We start from the raw sequence: 20,685 nt of genomic DNA, 5'->3' as shown, positions 1-20,685 counted from the left end.
GTTAAAATGGCCATAACAAAAATTATTCGGTGAACACTTACAAATATGCTTGAAAGCAATAAAAAAATAGAAAGCCTCAGCAAAGAAATAGAAGGTATAAAGTGGAACCAAATAAAAATTTTAGGACTTAAAAATACAATAATTAAAATAAAAACCTAGTGGATGGGCTCAGTAGAAAAATGGAGAGGACAAAGATTCAGTGAACTCTAAGAATAGTAAAAAAATTACCCACTCTGAACAACAGAGAAATGATAGATTGGGGGCCAGGGGAGGACAGAGCCTCAGGGACCTCTGGCAGTATAACAAAAGTCTAACAATCAGATGGAGAGGGAGAATAGGGTATAGAGCTACAAAAAATACTAGAGGAATTAATGACTGAAACTTGCATATACATTTTGCAAAAGGCATAAACCTGCAGATTCAAGATATTGAATTAAATCCCAAAGATATTCATACCAAGTCACATCATACACAAACTTCTGAAAACTAAATAAAAATCCTGAAAACATCCAGAGAATAACAACAGCTTATCTATAGGGGAAAAATAATTGAAATGAAAAAAAATTTCTCATCAGAAATGACAAAAACCAGAAAGAAGTGACAAATATTTTTCAAGTGCTGAAAGAAAGGAATTGTCATCCTAGAATCTTGTGCCCAGTGAAAATATCCTTCAGGAATGAAGGGGAAATTGAGACCTTCTTGGATAAAGGAAAACTAAGAATTTGTTACAAGTAGAACTCCCCTGAAAGTATAGCTAAAGGAAGTTTTCTAAACAGAAAGGAAATAATAAAAGAAGAAATGTTGGAGCGTCAAGAAGGAAGAAAGGAAACTGTCTTCAGAAATATGAGCAAATATAATAGACTCTTCTTCTCCTCTTAAGTTTTCTAAATTATATTTGACAGTTGAAGCAAAAATTATAACATTGATGTAAGGGAAAATGAAAAATAAATAATAAAACATTTTTTATAAACATATTGGCAGAAATTAACAAGATGTAATAGCATTGTCTAATACCCTTTTGTAGGCATATGACTTGAAATTAACTGGAAGACGATTTCTTAGTATATATAAAAATATAAAATACACTTATCCTTCACCTCAACAATTCTGCTTCTAGGAATTTACATTACTTATGTGTTCACGTGTACACAAGACACATTTACAAAGATGCCCGCTGCACCACTGAAATAGCAACAAAAGAAAAGACCCTATATATTCACAAATGAGAACAAGACAGAACACAATGATAGCCCAACATCAAGAAGTACCCTGCATGAGATAGACCTAAATGTATTCATAAGAAAAAGACTCCAAAATATCTTTAAGGTTAGAAATGTTTCATGCTTATTTTTGTTTAAAACATTCTATATATTTAAGCCTAAAAGTGTATGGAAAGATACACGTATATCTAATTCCATACAAGAAGTGCAGAAGGATGCCCACAATTGGTTAAGAATAACCAGTTATGGAAATGAGCTGTAAAACTTGGGTAGAAATAAAGATGAACTATAGATTTCACTATATGTAAGTTAATATTGTTTGACTTTTTCAGTAAGAGTTATATATTACTTATGAATTAAATACATATGTTTTAAGCGACAGAGGCTTTTAACCTGAAGTCACGACCCTTGACTCCTCTGTGATGTGGATTTCTGATGGCTATCAGGGGATCCATGCCAGGTGTAAACAAAGCAAATTTACCTCTTTTCCTGCTAATTTGAAAATTAACTTTGTGAAAGGTATAATTTATTTTTAATTGTAAGGTACCTTTTCATTTCAGACAGATTTTGGGTGTCATAGGTTGCAAGAATATATCACCAGGTAGCATGAAATAATCATTCTGCAAAATAATAATGTCTAGAAGATTTCCATTGATAGAATTGAAATGCAATGTGTGTGTGTATTCTATTGTATCCTATATGATTATGGCTATTTAGTTGTTTATATCAAGTCATTGGACTTGGAAAATGGTGCCATCCATTATGAATTTCCCACATTTCTTCTAATATTTTGAGAAAAGTTATAGAATAATTCAGAACTGCATTTTTCGTCTTTCAGTATGAGTTCAGATGAAACTGATGATGTCTCTTGGCCCCTGGTTTTTGTTTGCTCTATCCTGTCTCACATGATCAAAGACTAAATTCATTTTTTTGTGAGTTGTTTTTGGAAATCTCACAGGACTTTGAAATTTTCAAATGGCAAACAGTTTCTTTGTTAACAAAAGTTGTGCTAGGAAAAAAAAATCTTGTTCAGTTTACAAATGGAGCATCTGTGATGTTTCATGAGAGATCTGCTTTCCTGCCTGTTCAAAGAAAGAAGCAAAATATCCTGGCAAACCTGACTTATTGAACTTATCCATTTCTCACTACTTCCTTCTCTTTTTTTTGTACATGTTTATTTCTTCATTTTCTCTGCCTTAAAATTCTTCATATTTCCTAGCACCTTGGTGACAGCATTTTAGCTTAATCTGTGATTACTTGAACTACCATTAGGAGGCCAATTTACTTCAATTGATAATCATCTGGAGACAGTATAATTTGTAATTACACTTTCTGAAATCTCTTTCCTCCTTTTAAAATGTTTTTCTAATTATTTTTTTAAATTAATTTTTATTGGAGTATGGTTGCTTTACAATGTTGTGTTCGCCTCCACTGAACAACCAAATGTATCAGCCGTACACATACAGATATCCCCTCCCTTTTGGACTTCCCTCCCTAGTGCACCTAGTGCACTAGGTGAGTTCCCTGTGCCATGCAGTGTATTCTTGTCAGTTGTCCATTTTATACATAGTATCAATAATGGATATGTGTCAATCCCAGTCTCCCAACTCCTCCCACCCCACCCCTTTTCCCCCTTGGTATCCATACATTTGTTCTCTGCGTCTGTGTCTCTATTTCTGCTTTGCAACTAAGATCATCTGTGCCATTTTTCTAGATTCCACATATGTGCATTAATATACGATATTTGCTTTTCTCTTTCTGACTTACTTCACTCTGTATGACACTCTCTATGTCCATCCACATCTCTACAAATGACCCAATTTCTTTCCTTTTTATGGCTGATGTACTTCCTTCTTAAAGCCACTAAAACAAAGAAATAAACTGAATAAGGAATGAAATGATATTAACACACAGGAAGATGAAAGTAATGGGAAAGAAAACAGTGACAGATGAGTAATGACAAGATATTTTAGGAAACTTGAAAATGAATGCACTTGTGAAAACTGACTTCACAGAGATAACCAAAACCTAAGCCAAAGTGGGGGAATGCAAAAGGAAGAAAATAATATCCTCAAACTTTTAGAAATTCGAGGCAGGTAGGACTTCAGAAAATGGGGTCTAGGGGACTTCCCTGGTGGTCCAGTGTGCAAGACTCCACACTCCCAATGCAGGGCGCCTGGGTTCGATCCCTGGTTGGGGAACTAGATCCTGCATGCGTGCCGCAACTAAGAAGCCCACATGCCGCAACTAAGACCTGGCACAGCCTAAATAAATAAATAAGAAAATGGGGGCTAGAAAGGAGCTAAAGCAAAAGAGTTGATGTAACCTAAGCAGGAATGACAGTGAGTCCTTTATCCTGATTTTCTTGCCTGTGTTCTTCAGACTAGGATCTAACTTTTTGCCTTCTGAACTGGGCAGAAAGCAGGAGAACAGAAAACCTCCACAAGTTGGGCCAAGAACTTCTGGAGAGTAGGGACTCCAGGCACACCTGGCATCTGTGGTGAAGCATCACCCCAAGAAAATGAGGGTTCTGTGAGTTCTGCACACTGAATGGTGATATTCCTATTCCCCCTAAAATGCCCAAGAGGAAAGATGTACAAACAGTTGGGGAACCACCAGTGAAAAATCTGGGCAGCCATCCTATGGTGAAGACCATTACTCAGTGAATCATCTGCTGTTAGTTGCACTCCAAATAGTTTTTAGTACCTCGTTCTTCAATATAAACAGACATTGGAGGACATCCTGCAATAGGACCAGTAATGAAAAAAGAAGCAGAGGCCAGAATACACATGCAGAGGAAATAAAGAGCAAAGAGAAGAAAATTAAAGAAACAAAGAAATGACTCAAGGGAAAATTCAGGGAGCAGAAAAGGCCATAAAGAAAAAATAAAAATCTCTGGACAGATGATGCAACAGCAGGCATGAAATACGAGACATTTAGGAAAGGAGAAACGGAGTCATTCAGAGCATAGAAAGTGCAATTAGTAAACCAAAGTGGAAAAAACATCAATCAAATATTTGTTCTTGCAAAGAACAAATGAAGTGAAGAAATCTGCCAAGAAGTAGAATCAAGATATTAAGAAATAGGAAATCAGAAGGAAAGGATATGAAAATCAGAGAATCAATACAGAGGTTCAATATCTGACCAGAAAGGGAGATGAGAAAAAGAAATGAGATTTCTATGAAAAGCAAGGAATTGATCCATTGCCTGCCCTGTTTAATCACTGAGAGGGATTTGGTTCTGAAAGGGAGTTTGTTGAGTCTGAAGTAATAGTAGGGAATAGAAACGGAAGAGATGATTAAAATGAGACAATTGTTAACACTAGGGAAAACAAAATGCTATCCAAGCACTGTAATTACAGCAAATGACTAAGCTTCACCATGAACAGTAATTACATATTCACAACATGTAAACACTGCATATTAATTTAACCATTAATGTTTACATAACTGAATTTCGAATTCTGCTGGAGAGTTGTGTATACAGAGTGTGGTATAAGGGCAGTAAATTCTTATTTTCCTTTGTAGCAATTTAATAGACACCTTCGCAAATTTTAAAAATCAAGCATAACGTGATAGCAGTTTAAATATATGAATGTAAGTTGCAGACACATATCTAAAGAAGGCTGCCTCTGAGGAGCTAGAAATGAACTGGGGATAGGGATGGGCAGGGCAAAGGTACAGCTGATTTTGGTATGTTTTATATAACTGTCTGAACTTCTAAATGATATCCATGAATTATACTGATATTTTTTAAATGAAGTGCTTTTCAAGTGAGGGTGTTGGGGTGAGACACATGACTCTAGATCGTCAAGTTTGGGATTTGATTTTATTCTACTTATAAAGTTAGCCTATTATGTATCATATGTATGTATCTATAACATGTTACGGAAAAACCTGAACAAACTTTTTGGCCGACCCAATATCTCATGAGTGCTGACTGCAGACACAGGACTCCAGCGCCAGAGACAAAGGAATTTATTCCTTATCGCCAGCAAGCAGCAGAAGCCTCAGGGTCTTTGCTCAACTTCCCCATCATCCTCAGGTCTCGTGGGAACAATGCATCAGGCTCAGGTGGGCACAACACACCTGCGGGTCTGCCTCACAGCTGTGGAACACTGAGTGTGGGGAATCCACTGCTTTTATATAGCAAGCTGTAAGCAAACCTTCTCTTTGTCCAGGGGAATGTTATCTCATCTCTCAAAATTAGCAGCTACACAAACAGCCATGAGAAATGGCTCAGGTGAAAGTATTGTCAGGGCCTTACCATCTTGGTAGACCCAGCAGGAGGTAAATCTGTGATTTACTAGCTGTGATTTTGGGCAGGTCTCTTTACCTATGAAAGGCTCATTTTTCTTACATGCATGATGGTGAAAATACTAATCACCTTGAGCCTGAAATAATCTATGTAAAACACTCAGGATAATGCCAGGCGTACAATTAGCACTAAAGATTTTAATTTTTATCTTTCCAAAGAGAAAACAAAACCCAAAAAAGCTTAAGTTCTGGTCTTTTCCAGAATCCATAAATTAGCAAATTTGAGGACTCTTGCAAATTACAATCTATCTAAGCCTTGGTTTTATCAATTGAAAATGGGGATGGTAACATCCTATCCACAAGATAATGGAAGCACATCACGGGCAGTTAAATATTATCTGCTGCTTCATTTACTGATACTACTAATATGTACCAGGACATCCAACCCTACTACTTACAGTGCAGAAGCATTATTGCATTAACCATCAAATAAATACCAGGAAGAAACTTTACATCAAAAATACTAAACACGGCGAGTTGTCAAAGATCATAACACAATTTCAACTTTTACTTAAGCTAAATACAACCACTTTCTTTGAAATTCAGTTGTGAAAATAATTAAAGTTTCCTTGTACAATATGTACTTATTTTTTGAACTTTGACAGACATTAATTTTTTAAAAGACAAGGCAAACTGATTTCAACAGTTGCTTTTTAAGAGGCTGTTTATTCAAAGGATATCAATTTACAATGCCATAAAATATATGTTGTAAGGAGATTTCTGCATGTGTGTGATTTTATATATTTTTCTGAAGAGGTCCACAGCTTATATCAGCTTCCTGAAGGGACCATCAACAATACTGAGTTTGCACTGTGATGGGTTAATAAGCTTTATGATCGTCTCTATCATCGGATGACAACAAAACTCCACTTAGAACGCTAGTACCAATGTTCCTTCTAGTGCTCCAACAATCTCATCTCTCCTGTAGAATTATTCATGATAAAATATCAAATCACTCAAGCAAATATGTAAAATCCATGGGCAAATTCCTTATATTTTCTCAAGTTAACTGATTTTTGGGGGAAGAATCATTTATGTATCTTTTTTTTTTTTTTTTTTTGCTGTACACGGGCCTCTCACTGTTGTGGCCTCTCCCGTTGCGGAGCACAGGCTCCGGACGCGCAGGCTCAGCGGCCATGGCTCATGGGCCCAGCCGCTCCGTGGCATGTGGGATCTTCCCGGACTGGGGCACGAACCCGTGTCCCCTGCATCGGCAGGCGGACTCTCAACCACTGCGCCACCAAGGAAGCCCCATTTATGTATCTTTTACTTTAAATTTAATAACGAATAGTATGTGAGATGTATCATTTCTTGTGTTATAGAAATATATATTTTAAAAGTCATATTAATTAGATAACTCATTTTCATGAAAAATGTTCTGATGCCTTTGAAAGGCAGTAGACTTAAATGTTAAGGGCATAGAATGGACAGCTAGACCCCCAGAGCATCTAATTCAGCTCTATCAATTTCTGCTTTGTAATATCAGGTGAGTTAACCTCTTAATATCCTCATCTCTAAATAAAGGTAATGTAGCTTACCTGTCTTATAAATTCATGTTAAGAAATAAATGAGTTGAGACAGATATAAAGTATTTAAAATAGTGCCTACCACATAGTAAGCAAAAGCTGTATTACCTAGTATGATATTACAGATAATACTTCAAAGCTGATAGCTAAGAGGCAATTGTCCTTATAACACTAAATTTAGAAATATTAAAAACTATTAAAATACTTATCTTTTGCATAAGGAACTTAAAGTGGAGTCAGAAAGCCTTTTTTAATACTTCAATTAATGGAAATGTTTGTTTGAAAATGGGTAATACCTTGATTTTAATGAGGTGAATTGTTTGTCATAGATTATAGTCATCTTTTTTTTAAATTACTGCTTCACTAAGCCAAGAATTTTTAATGGGAAAATTAAAAAAACGCACATCCTGTTTGTGTGTCTTGTCTCAGAAAAGAGAACTCTGTGTCCTCTCTTACACAAGAAGACATTTCCAAAACAGGAGAATGCGATTAATTACCTCTTGATTTAGTTTTCTTTTGATGTGGTCAGGACAAATCTTTAATTTATATGTAATGTTTTGATAAAGAAATTCAGGATCACAGTCACCAAGGCGACGCATTTTTTTCATCCCTGTGCTGTTAAAGAAGCAATTGTATTGTACCTTAAACAAAAAGAAAGTCAATAAATAGACTTTTTCAGGATATGAGTTATGACAGAAGTTCTACAAACAGTGTTTTTCTTTGCCAAATAATTCCTTCCGGGGTCTTTTTTTTTTTTAAGAATTATGTAATATCTTTTTTTTTACGCCAGAAAAACAGCTAGGATATGAATTTGACATCACAAGCATGGTGAGATCTGGAGAAGATTCTGAGAATGCTATTTACTTCCATACAAAAGGTCACAGAATTAATTCTCTAAGCCAACATTTGAAATTGGCTGGCCAGAGAGCCTTGGATGTTTTGAAAATTAATGGGTGTACGTTCAAAATGTATTTGTCCATACACTTCTAATAAACCCTTTTATAAGACAGAGAACATTGTGTCCAGCTGATTTTACAATTGCCTTTTGAAGAGAGAACTTTGCAAATGGACAAGATCACACTTACAGGATCACTTAACCTAGCTGAGTTAGGAGAAAACTGCTTTTGAAGAATAAATTCTGTGAATTATTTTAGTGTGCTCTGGACTCTGACTTGAATGAATTGTCAGATGATCCCCTGGGACTCTTAAAAATCCAGCAGCTTCACATCTGTCCATTTATGTCTCTCAAATGATGTCACTGGGGCCCCACCAAGAGTATTCAATGTCAAACATACACCATTATAACTTTATGTCTATGGACTACATAAAAATGTCACTTTGGAGAATAGGGTTACATTTAGTGGAGCTGATGGCCATTTTTTTGTTCAAACTTTAAATAGTTTCTTACCAGTGATTTAGTTCAGTCATCTTCGTGTGCATCCTATATAATTTGGGAGAGGAGAAGATGGGGAAGGCTGGGGTTGGGAGAATGTACTAGTAATCCTTAATAACTAATGTTGATTTAGTGTTTACTATGTGTCAAGCACTCAGCTGAGCGTTTTATATGTATTAACTCATGTATTGGTCACAACATGTCCCCAGAGTAAGTACTATTCTTATCTTCCTTTTGGAGATGTGAAAACTGAAATAGAGTGAAATGAAGTGATCTGAGACCATAAACTCTATGGTCACAGAGTCTATGTGAATGACTCAGCCTAGGTGCCCACTAATATATTGCATTTCAATGGGAAGACTTTCAATAAAAGGGGCTGCTAGAGAGTTCTCCGGAAAGAACTTCGTTTGAATAAACTTAGGTTTGTTTGGATCTGGGCCTCTTTTTCTCACGTCCGGAAACTACAAATTCTTGGTAATCCTTGAAGATATCTCAGTAATATACTTTTCGAAGAAAAAGACATTCAAGAGTAGTGAATTATCTGGAATGCCGACATACTAAAGCTTTCTGGAAGGGGGAAAAGTGGGTGGAACGCTGGGGTGGCCATCAGATCATCTCACTTTGTGGGAAGCCACATCAGAAGTTCAATTGTTGAGCATGGAATTGTGTCCCACGTTTTCGAGAGGGCTGTTTCGTGGCCCTGATAAGATCTGGTGAAATGCTCTAATTCCATGACAGGGAAGCCCTCTTTAATACCGAGAATTTTGGAGACCTCCAGATTCTGAGTGTTTTATCTGGGTGTTCACTGAGAAGTTCTTCAGTGTAGTTACAAAGACGATGAAAATTGTCAGACACACTGCTTCCCTGCACCCAGCCTTTTGCACACTCATACTCCAAACCCTGGATCTCCTTCCCTCCTCAGGAGTGCTGTCCCAGTGATTTGGGAGAAGTGTGTCTTTGGCCTTTGGTATTCGTTTTATAAAACTCACACTCAAATATCTTTTTTAAGGGTCTCAGACACCTCTAGCCCTCTCTGAAGGAAAACATAAATAGATAAATAAATAAACGTGATTGCACGTTTATATATACAGATTTTCTTTTCCCCCAGACCAGATTGATGTAAAAGAATACCGTTGTTTTGCAGTAAATGACATACCCAAGCTGGAAAAAATTTTATTTGAGTAGATGTTAGTCATTACCAAAGCAACATGGTTTTCCAATTGTACCTTGAACAATAGAATATTAATATGATATTATAAATTTCTTTTAAAATTTATTACTTTGAATTCTTTCAGATTGACATTAACACTCTCCTGTCCAATGGATCTCAAGAATTTTCCAATGGATGTACAGACCTGTACTATGCAACTGGAAAGCTGTAAGTAGGAACAACTTCCTTTTTCTGAATACTTTAAAAAAAGAGAGTAGATGTATATTTGATGAGCTATATAGATAATTTATTTTGTCATTGTTTTTGTCTAACATTTACTAAATGGGCATGTTATCCTCTACATAGTATGGAAAGGAATGATGTCTGTCAGCACATGCACTCTATACTGTTATAAAGAAGTAAATTCAGGACTAGAAATAACATTTTTTAAGCTTGAAAAACAGCTATTCTCTCTATACAAATCAAAGATAAAAAGGATGATGACCATTAAAGACAAACTACCATTCTTTTTAATGGAGTGTCTGCTGTAGTCCAAGCATTTTGAATATATTATTTCTCATACTCACAACAAAGATGTTGTTATCCCCATGTTTCCACATATGGAAATGGTCACTTTGAGTGATTTTGCCCCAATTTATGGAGGTGGTAACAACAAACCATCTGGCTTCAAAGGCTGTGCTTACTCTGAACCGTTTTGTTGACTCCTCAGTATTTACTCAGAGAGTACACTGCTGGCTGTGTTGTGTGTTATCTCCGGAGAAAAGACATTTCTCACACTTTATCAGAGATTTATCCAAGCTTATAGGCGTTTCTTTAAATTTCTTCTTTCAAAGTGGATCCGTGTGCATCACGGATTAAATGTTAACACACGAAAACTTAAGGTCCTTCTGTTTTTCTGCACTTATCTATAGAATCAGCCCAAACTTAACTGGTTTTCAGTGTTTAATGCCATACGGAAAGTAAGCATTATGCAATATTTTTCTTATACTATGTTATATCAAGAAAAAAAATGTCTGTTTGACATATTCCTTGAGAAAAAATTTGCAGGTGGATCTTCAGACTTGCAGGCCTCAGAGGCCAGGTCTGTAGTGCGGGGGAGCTGCCACTAGATGGCGTGCCTATGTCGTGGGGGGATGCAACCCGCCCTCCACATTTGGTGATTCTTATTAAAGTGAGGAAGTGGAAATACCCGTTTCTCTGATAATATCGCCTTCTTGTTAAATTCAAATGCATTACTTTTATACGTAGTTCTTAAATATTAATCATACTCATGGACAAATTACTAAATTAAATGAAAGGAAAATAAAAATCTAGTTTTAGTTGGGGGAGCTATTTATCAAAAAATGCGGGGTGGTGGTGGGGAGAAAGACAGGATTCCCAGCAGTGTGCATTTCTAACTGTTCCAGGAAGGCATTTTTAAAAATTAATTAATTAATTCGTTTATTTATTTTTGGCTGCATTGGGTCTTCGTTGCTGCGCGCGGGCTTTCTCTAGTTGCCGTGAGCGGGGGCTACTCTTCATCGCGGTGTGTGGGCTTCTCATTGCGGAGGCTTCTCTTGTTGCGGAGCGCGGGATCTAGGCACAGTTGTGGCGCGCAGGCTCAGTAGTTGTGGCTCACGGGCTCAGTAGTTGTGGCGCTTGGGCACTAGAGTGCAGGCTCAGTAGTTGTGGTGCACGGGCTTAGTTGCTCCGCGGCACGTGGGATCTTCCCGTACCAGGACTCAAACCCATATCCCCTGCACTGGCAGGTGGATTCTTAACCACTGTGCCACCAGGGAAGTCCCCAGGAAGGCATTTTGAGGACAGGCTTCTTGGTTGCAAAATTAGGTACATGGGAGAGTAATCGAGAAAAAAAATCGTATGAAAAATAGTCTAAGCCACACTGGTTCCCTAATTACTAAACCAAGGATGCTGGATGTTATCCAATAGTGAGGAGCTATTCAAGATGTAGGAGCAAGAAAATGAGTTGGTCAATATTATGCTGTTAAAGATTCTCTCAGCCAGAGGAACCAAGGTTATTTAAGAAGGTTTCATAATATTCCAACAAAAAGAATAAAAGTAGGGACAAAAAGGAACAATGTGGAAGGTAGGAACAGTACAGGTTGATGCTGTAGAGAAGGCAAAATGTTATCTTTAACTTCTTAGGCTCTTCAGGCTGGGCCTGAAAATTAAACGGAGATAGGATAGATTAACAGAAGAAAAGGATACCCATTTATTTAATGTTAAGTTTTACATAACATGGGATCTGTCATAAGGAGATGACTAGTCAAGGAAGTGGCCAAAACTAAATGCTTTTATACCAGGTTGAACAAAGAGAAGCAATTGTGGAAAAGTACCTAGACTGTGTGGGGAAACTAAAGGAAGATGAGAATTATTTTAAAAAGTCTGTGTGTACAGAATTCTCTTGGCTTTGATTCCTGGTACGGGGAGCACGTCTTTCATGTGGGAGTTTTTATCTACAGTTTTCAGGAAGAAAAGGGGAGATTAGAATGGTCTTCTTGCATCTGCTGTTTTTCAGGTGTCTTTAGCTCAAAATAATCCTTCTACTAAAGTGGCATATTTAGGGGGCGCATATTCCACCATTCTTCATTCACTTCAATACAAAGTGGATGCAAAGGCTCTGGGAATGAGTGAGTCAGAGCTAAAGAGCTTTCATAGGTAGAATCGTTTTGGAAATACTGACAGAGAAAGAAAACATCGAATAAGTAAATGTTAAAGGGAATATTGATAAATCCAATCTTAATATATTTAAAGTTCAGGAAATTTAGGTATAAAGCAAAGGGAAGAGTGAGACCTGAAGACATACTATTAACAGCCATCTACAGAGTGGTTCAACCATAACGAAATTTTTAATGGAGAGAATGCACAGATGAAAACAAACACACAAAGAAGAGCCAACGCTTAACAAAGGCCTTCATTTCGAGGTTGTTGGAAGGAATTCCAGTCAAGGGGTTTTCATAGATAGCAAATTAAAATCGCAATCATGCAATCTCAAAAGAGAAGGGGCAGCTGAGGAGATCTGTTTAAGAGCATCAAGTGCTGTGAAATGGTGGTTTTTTTTTTAAAAGTACTTGAAAAAAGTCATTTTTATTGATGATAAAGACAAATGTGATTAGAATGATGAGGCTCAAAGCTGGATTCCAAGAAGTTTTAAGAAAAAGGGGGAACATGATGAGCAAGTGGTAGCAGTGAGTGAAATCCATAGTTCCATGAATGTTCGTTATTACAGATGAGAGGGTACAGGGCCTAAGGACAGCTGGCTCACTGGACTTCATTAGAATAAGGAAAGCTTCCTGGGCTATTTTGCAGACACACATGCTCATGTAACAAGACCTTTCATCTTCCTGCCTTTCCCAGAACATTTCCAATCAATCAAAAACCCAATGCGGGAAAGCAAAGCCTCTTGTTGCCTCTGCCTTCTTTCTTTCTTTCTTTTTTTTTTTTGCGGTACGCGGGCCTCTCACTGTTGTGGCCTCTCCCATTGCGGAGCACAGGCTCCGGACGCGCAGGCTCAGCGGCCGTGGCTCACAGGCCCAGCCGTTCCGCGGCACGTGGGATCTTCTCGGACTGGGGCACGAACCCGTGTACCCTGTATCGGCAGGCGGACTCTCAACCACTGGGCCACCAGGGAAGCCCCGCCTTATTTCTTAATTTCTTTATCAAGAGTTGGTAGACTGCCTCAAGTATCCCTTTCATATTTCAGTCATTAAACACTTCCTGCACCCTTATTAGAAATTAATTTAGCTAACAATAGAGATACTGTTTGTTAAACTCTTTTAGCAGATGCTAAGAAAATCCTGTCAAAGTAAAAGCTACTGAAGTCAAATTCTTCAAGGTGTTTTTCTTAAACTGTTCTATTTATTTATTAGCATCTTTATTGGACTATAATTGCTTTACAATGTTGTGTTAGTTGCTGCTGTATAACAAAGTAAATCAGCCATAGGCATACATATATTCCCATATCCCCTCCCTCTTGTGTCTCCCTCCCACCCTCCCTATCCCACCCCTCTAGGTGGATACAAAGCACCGAGCTGATCTCCCTGTGCTATGCCGCTGCTTCCCACTAGCTATCTATTTTACATTTCGTAGTGTATATATGTTCATGCCACTCTCTCACTTCGTCCCAGCATACCCTTCCCCCTCCCCATGTCCTCAAGTCCATTCTCTACATCTGCATCTTTGTTCTGTCCTGCCCCTAGTTTCGTCAGAACCGTTTCTCTTTTTTTTAGATTCCATATATATGTGTTAGCATATGGTATTTGTTTTGTTTTTCTCTTTCTGACTTTCTTCTGTAGTCTTTTAACCTATTTTTAAAAAATGACCGAAGATGAAATTTTTTAAAGATGATAATGGAATACATTTGAATGATGTGTTCAAAATCAGCAAATTTGTACTAGAAAATTTGAACAATAGAAAAACAAAGAGGGACATGCTTTAACCTTGACTCACAACTGTCCTCACGTGTATTAACCCTTTTGGAGTTTGTCTCATGACCCTTTTTCCTTTACTCGTGTGTATGTGTGTGTGTGTGATTATGTATATATGTGATTATATGTGACCAAATATGATTCCAGTTCACTTTTAGAACTAAATGTGAATCTATAATTTACTAATAAATCTCAAACTTGTTTTGAACTTAAATGTATGCTCAGCCCACATTTTCTCTTTAAATAAGTATTACTTTTACGATTTCCTCCTGGTATAAAGTATACCTGATGACAGGGGTGACCATATAATTTATCATCAAAATGGGGACACTTAGGAGAATCAATGAAGGGCACCACATGTATTTAAATTTTTATATCTTTGTAATATATATTTATTAACTGACATGATTTTTATATTAGTGGATGAGTATCGTTCTAGGTTTTTAAATATATTCCTTCCTAAATCAAACCAAACTAATTTGGAATCATCTTTAAAGCTGCAATTTTGGTACTAAATTTGAAATTGTTGACACCATTAGTGGATCTTGCTATATAGACTATAATGGTTTTATTAAGAAAATAATCTGTATGCAGTTGAGATAGTGAAAGTACTTGATAATTATAGAGCTTAATTTTACTTTCCTTTGTATTGAAGTGGGTAACTAGTTCAGCCCATATATTTTTACAGATATTGTCTCTGTCTTTGTCTTGAGTACCTTTTATCAAAAAATGTTTTTATAGAACAAAACTCAAATTAGTTGCTTTTATTTAGGAATCTTTTAAAATTCTTCACCTAATTCACACGCTGGAAAATAGGCCTTCTGAATTCCATTGAATTTCAATATAAGTTATCCAATTAAAAACAAGCAGTCCATCAATATAATTTTCTCATAAGTTAAGATATTCCAAAGCACATTTATTAAATAAATAAATAAATATTGTACAGCATTTGAGACTTCAGTGTTCTCCCTTAATATTGTAGGGATTAATCTCAATGTGTACCTGTTTAGAAACATCATATTTATAATTCCTATCTGATAAAAAGTTTCAGACTCTAAAATTTTAGTGCTCCATTCATAACATAATTTGATTAAATATTTCCAACTGATTTTGAACAAATGCAACCGAAATTTAGAGAACCTTTTTACTGAGAGTTCAATACCATTGCAGAATATATAAGTTCATTTTTAAAGTACTTTCTAATGTTCAAATTAAAAAAAAAATTTATCTGATGGCAAACAGTAAATAGAGAAATGTGTTATGCCGTGATGAAATATAATTTTTAATTCAACATCTGCTTTGTCACACAGAGAATTATAGTTCACTTAACTCGACGTTCCTATAAAAATGTAAAATTTAACAACTATCACTTCTCTTCAATTGATGGAATGGAGCAGAGCTTATGGATGTAAAATAAATCATATGTGCATCGTTACTAATTTCAAGAATACTGCATCTCCATAGATTTTTCAATTTAGTAAGAACACAATTTTTAACATGGTGATGAGTTCCAACAAATATTTTATTCAGATCCATCACAAACAAGTGACATTTATTTTCAATGCTGAACTTTTAAAATGAATTTAACAGACTTTACAATAGAATTTACAGTGACATCACATACTTCATCCTCAACACATGTAATTCCAAAAGAATTAGATTTAAAAATCAAACTCATTTAAAATCATTTTAACCAATTTTCTCTTTGAAGGAGGAAATGATACTGAAACAAAACTGCCATCATTTAATTGCTTGCAAATTTCCTGTTATGCGCTTTTCCAAGAAAACCTGAAGTCAAAAAAGAGTGAAATTAATTCAGAAAAATAATCATTCGATCTAAATAAAAATTCAGTTTTCATAGAGTGATACGTAAATGCTCCCCCTGCAAACACACTTATCAAATGATCATCTTTGGGCAGTATTCCAAAAATGACTGTATCTTTTGAAATAGATGCTGATGTTTTCAGCTCATTTGTGTCTTGTGGCTTTTATGTGGACAGTGCTATCCTTGTAGCCCCTTTCGTGAATGGTAAATATAAACAACATTTTGTTCAAGTTGCACCTTCACCATCAACTTTTTGTGTGAAATGGAAATTTGGTGCTTGCTTTTTCAGTAAATATTGAATTCTTTTAGCCATTGCAGCTAGGAGAGTTCATTACAAAATATGAGTGTTGCCAAATAATAAGATAAATGTTTGTAGGTTTTAAAGCATTCGGGTTACTTCCTATATGATCCTTAGCAGTACTAAGCTAGTAGTACTAAGCAGTACTCAGCTTTCAGTTACAACTAACATAATTTTCTGTGACACTTAGGCACTTTGACACTTCACACATGTCCCAGGTTTGTACACCAAGTGCCCAGAGGGGGGAACAAAGGTGAAAACTACTGCCACTACTGTGATCAGGAGTTAGCTGCCCTTGAAATGTTAGTTACTGAAGGGGTCTGATAAAGATAGAGGGACCATTGCTGAAGCGGGCTGTTTTACAGGTTTAACCTAATATTTCATAATTATACTATGGGAGAATCTAGAAGTAAAATTGAAGATATACCAAACCAATAATGATGTATTTTCAAACAATGATTAATAATGATACCTAATCTAAAAATGAAGAATCTAGAACAACTGATAAGTCAGAGAGGACATAGGGGAGAAAAAAAAAGGTAATCTAGGGCTGTTTTGGCAAACGAAGATGTATGGTTAGAATTCTTATAACCAACTGACTCCTTTACTAAGAGAAAGGAAGAAAAAGGGAAATCCTGGAAGATTGAATACTTTTTCTCTTAAGACATTAAGCTCTCAAAAAACAACTGAGTCATCGTTTTTAAAAAATAAATTTATTTTATTTATTTATTTTGGCTGCTTTTGTTCGTTGCTGTGCACAAGCTACTCTTCGTTGTGGTGCGCGGGCTTCTCATTGTGGTGGCTTCTGTTGTTACGGAGCACGGGCTCTAGGCACGTGGACTTCAGTAGTTGTGGCATGCGGGCTCAGTAGTTGTGGCTCCTGGGGTCTAGCACTCAGGCTCAGTAGTTGTGGCACACAGGCTTAGTTGCCCTGCGGCATGTGTGATCTTCCCGGACCAGGTCTCAAACCCGTGTCCCCTGCATTGGCAGGCGGATTCTAAACCACTGTGCCACCAGGGAAGTCCCTGAGTCATCTTTAAGTCTACCCCAATCAGATGGGATGGAGGCATCATATTAAGATACAAACAGTTGTAAATAATTGAAAACAAACACCCCTCTATTTTTCACATCTGAGAAGAGTAAATATTTAATTTAATACTGCTACACCTGAATAATTGTTACAGTCTTTCCTCTGGAAGACTTTATCTGATTCTCCTTCTGCTCCTGTACTCCAGCTTAGTTTAGACCCCTTTCTGCACTCACATAGAACTCCGCTTATTCTCTATCAGACTCTTCACAATCTGTTAGTTTATCTGTTTTATTGTTAGCTGCCACTATTCTACGAGCATCTTGACTGGAGCCAGGCAGTTCCAGCCGTTTACCTAAGTACTTATATAGGGTAGGAACTCAACAATTATTTATTAAATTAATGAACTAGTTAAATTAATTCCAGGGCAACACTTCGGTAATAAAATTTTTTCTTGTTGGTAATATTTGAATATTTTTATAGATGAGATTTTTTAAAAATAGAGTTTTTAGAGCAGTTTAAGGTTCACAACAAAAGTGATCAGAAATTGACAATTTCCCTTACACTTCCCTACCCACCCCGCACATGCACATCCTCTGCTAGTGTCAACACCCCACACCAGATTTACAATCCGTGGACCTCCATTAGGGTTCACTCTTGGTGGTGTGCATTCTCTGAGTTTCGACAAATATGTAATGACATGTATTCCATTGCAGTATCGTACAGAATAGTTTCACTGCCCTAAATATCCTCTGTGCTCTGCCTATTCACTTCTTCCTCCCCCAGATCCCTGGTTACCACTGATCATTTTCCTGCCTCCATAGTTTTGCTCTTTCTAGAATGTCATAGAGTTGTAGCCTTTTCAGATTGATTGACTTCTTCCATTTAGTAAGATGCATTTAAGGTTCCTCCATGTTTTCTCATGGCTTGATAGCTCATTTCTTTTTAGTGCTGAATACTATTCCATCATCCGGATGTACTGCAGTTTACTTATCCACTTACCTGCTGAAGAATATCTTGGTAGCTTCTAAGTTTTGGCATGTACAAAGCTGCTATAAATTTCTGTGTGCAGGTTTTTGTGTAGACATATGTTCGACTCATTTGGTTTTCAACTCCTTTGATTGCTAGATCCTATGGTAAGAGTATGTTTAGCTTTATAAGGATCCACCAAACTGTCTTCTGAAGTGACTGTACCATTTTTTCATTCTCACCAGCAGTGAATTCTTGTTAGTCCACATCCTCTCGTCAGTATTTGGTGTTGTCAGTATTCTAGATTTTGGTCATTCTAATAGGTGTGTTGGTTTCTTGTTGTTTTAATATGAAATTCTCTAATGACATAACAAGAATTTTTTAAAAGATTATAAATTTATATCTCCTGATATCTTATACAAGCCCCCTACCATTTCTTATGTTTAATTAGAGTTTTTAAAAAACTATTTTCTTGGGCTTCCCTGGTGGCGCAGTGGTTGAGAGTCCGCCTGCCGATGCAGGGGACACGGGTTCGTGCCCCAGTCTGGGAAGATCCCACATGCCGCGGAGCGGCTGGGCCCGTGGGCCATGGCTGCTGAGCCTGCGCGTCCGGAGCCTGTGCTCCGCAATGGGAGAGGCCACAACAGTGAGAGGCCCGCGAACCGCAAAAAAAAAAACAAAAAACTATTTTCTTATCTAATGTCAGAGAAATTGGGAATTTGCATGAGGGCTTTTTTACAGAGGGCTGGAAAAGATCGCAAGGAAAAATTACAATTCTTTCAAATATTGCAAACTTCCACAGCATATTAACTGCATATCTATTGAACCCATTTTTTGGTGCTTCAAACTATGATTCTTTATTTAAATATATATCAGGAGTGTATTTTCTAAGATATTTGCGTGCACAAAATTATACACATTTAAAAAAATTCTGCATACATCCATTGCAAGCTCTCCACTCGCCAAAGTTGATGAGAAGTCCAACATCATAAATTCTTCAGGACGCCCCCTCTTTCATAGTGTTAGGAAACAGTGTCTGGGTTTATGTGAGTCTTGAACCAAAGTCTGTGAGGCTATTATGGCCATGCTGCCACTTCTCCACATGGACATCAGTGTCGTTACCAGATGCTGAACATTGGGCTGCGTTCTGCTATGGCCCACTCTCGACTAGCCCCAGAGGTACCACTCAAGAAGTTCAGGCTCCAGAAGCTTTTTCTGCATCTCAAGATTATACCTACGTCTTACTTTCCCGCCCCACAGGTATTCACACTGCTATGGTCCACTTGATGTTCTACACCCCCCTCCCCCCAGTTACAGTGCCGCATGTCATTGGCACAAGTTTTTAATGTTTATACGTGCTTAGATAGCTTTCTACACTTTAACTTTGATTCCTTTGATCAGCCTGTCTGTTTCTTTAACAGTAACTAATCCTTTCCTATTCTTTTTTTTTTTTTTTGCGGTACGCGGGCCTCTCACTGTTGTGGCCTCTCCTGTTGCGGAGCACAGGCTCCCGACGTGCAGGCTCAGCGGCCATGGCTCACGGGCCCAGCCGCTCCGTGGCATGTGGGATCCTCCCGGACTGGGGCACGAACCCACGTCCCCTGCGTCGTCAGGTGGACTCTCAACCACTGCGCCACCAGGGAAGCCCTCCTATTCTTTTTTTATAGTGTATTTTAATTAGATTTATAAGGCTATATTCAATGATATCATAAAATCAGAGGGCTGGAAAAGACTTTGGAGTTCATCTATTTTAACTAACACAATGATTAAGGGTCTCATAACATTCCTGACAGATCATTTGCTAGCCTCTGCTTGAGGGAAACTTGTTACCTTACCAATTCCACTGTGAAATTCTTTTAGAACATTCTCACCTACACTTATTTAGCTGAAATGTGCCTTCTTGAATTTCCTGTTTGTTACTTTTCTGTCTTCACCTTTCTCTTTCCAAGGTGAAAATTCTCTGATCCCTCCTATAGCTTTTTTTCCCTTTATATATTATCTCCCTTGATAATCTCAGATAGTCTATAATTTTAATATCATCCTTAGGTAGGTGACTCTCAAACTTATAACTACAATCCTGATCTCACTTTCAATGTATAGGTCCGTGATTTCAACAATTTTCAACATATAAATCAACGTTCAAACTTGTTAGCCACACCTGCGTCTCCTGCTAGCATCTTAAATTCAGTGTACCGCCAAGTAAACCCATCAGATACAAACACACAAGCACATCTTCCTCCTTTCCCTTTATCTATTTCTAATTCAAACAGTCAACCTCCTCGTACATGTTACATACTATTTTAGGTACTGGAAAAATATGTCAGTGACTAAAATAGAATAATCTCTGCTTTTATAAAGTTTAAATTCCAGGAGGCTAGATAAAAAATAAACAAAATAAAAACTTGATGACTATATACCATGGCAGGTAAAGAGTAGTTCAAAGGAAAAAAATAAACAGGAAAGGGTAATGTAGACTCATTGGAAGAAAAGTATTTTATAAGATGGTCAGAGAA

At 37.1% G+C, this 20,685-nt stretch overlaps 1 protein-coding gene across 1 annotated transcript in view; it reads left to right on the top strand.

Annotated features, from left to right (window-relative positions):
* GLRA3 (glycine receptor alpha 3) overlaps positions 1 to 20,685 on the top strand; it is a 158,097-nt gene that overhangs the window by 96,864 nt on the left and 40,548 nt on the right. The window contains exon 5 of the mRNA XM_004278690.4: positions 9,751 to 9,833. Within this exon, the coding sequence (XP_004278738.2) occupies positions 9,751 to 9,833 (83 nt within the window). The remainder of the gene's footprint in view (positions 1 to 9,750; positions 9,834 to 20,685) is intronic.

Source organism: Orcinus orca, chromosome 6 (genome assembly GCF_937001465.1).
Source record: "Orcinus orca chromosome 6, mOrcOrc1.1, whole genome shotgun sequence".
Lineage (NCBI taxonomy): Eukaryota > Metazoa > Chordata > Mammalia > Artiodactyla > Delphinidae > Orcinus > Orcinus orca.
The sequence above is the reverse complement of the archived record's forward strand: the minus strand, read 5'-3'. Positions and strand labels throughout refer to the sequence as shown.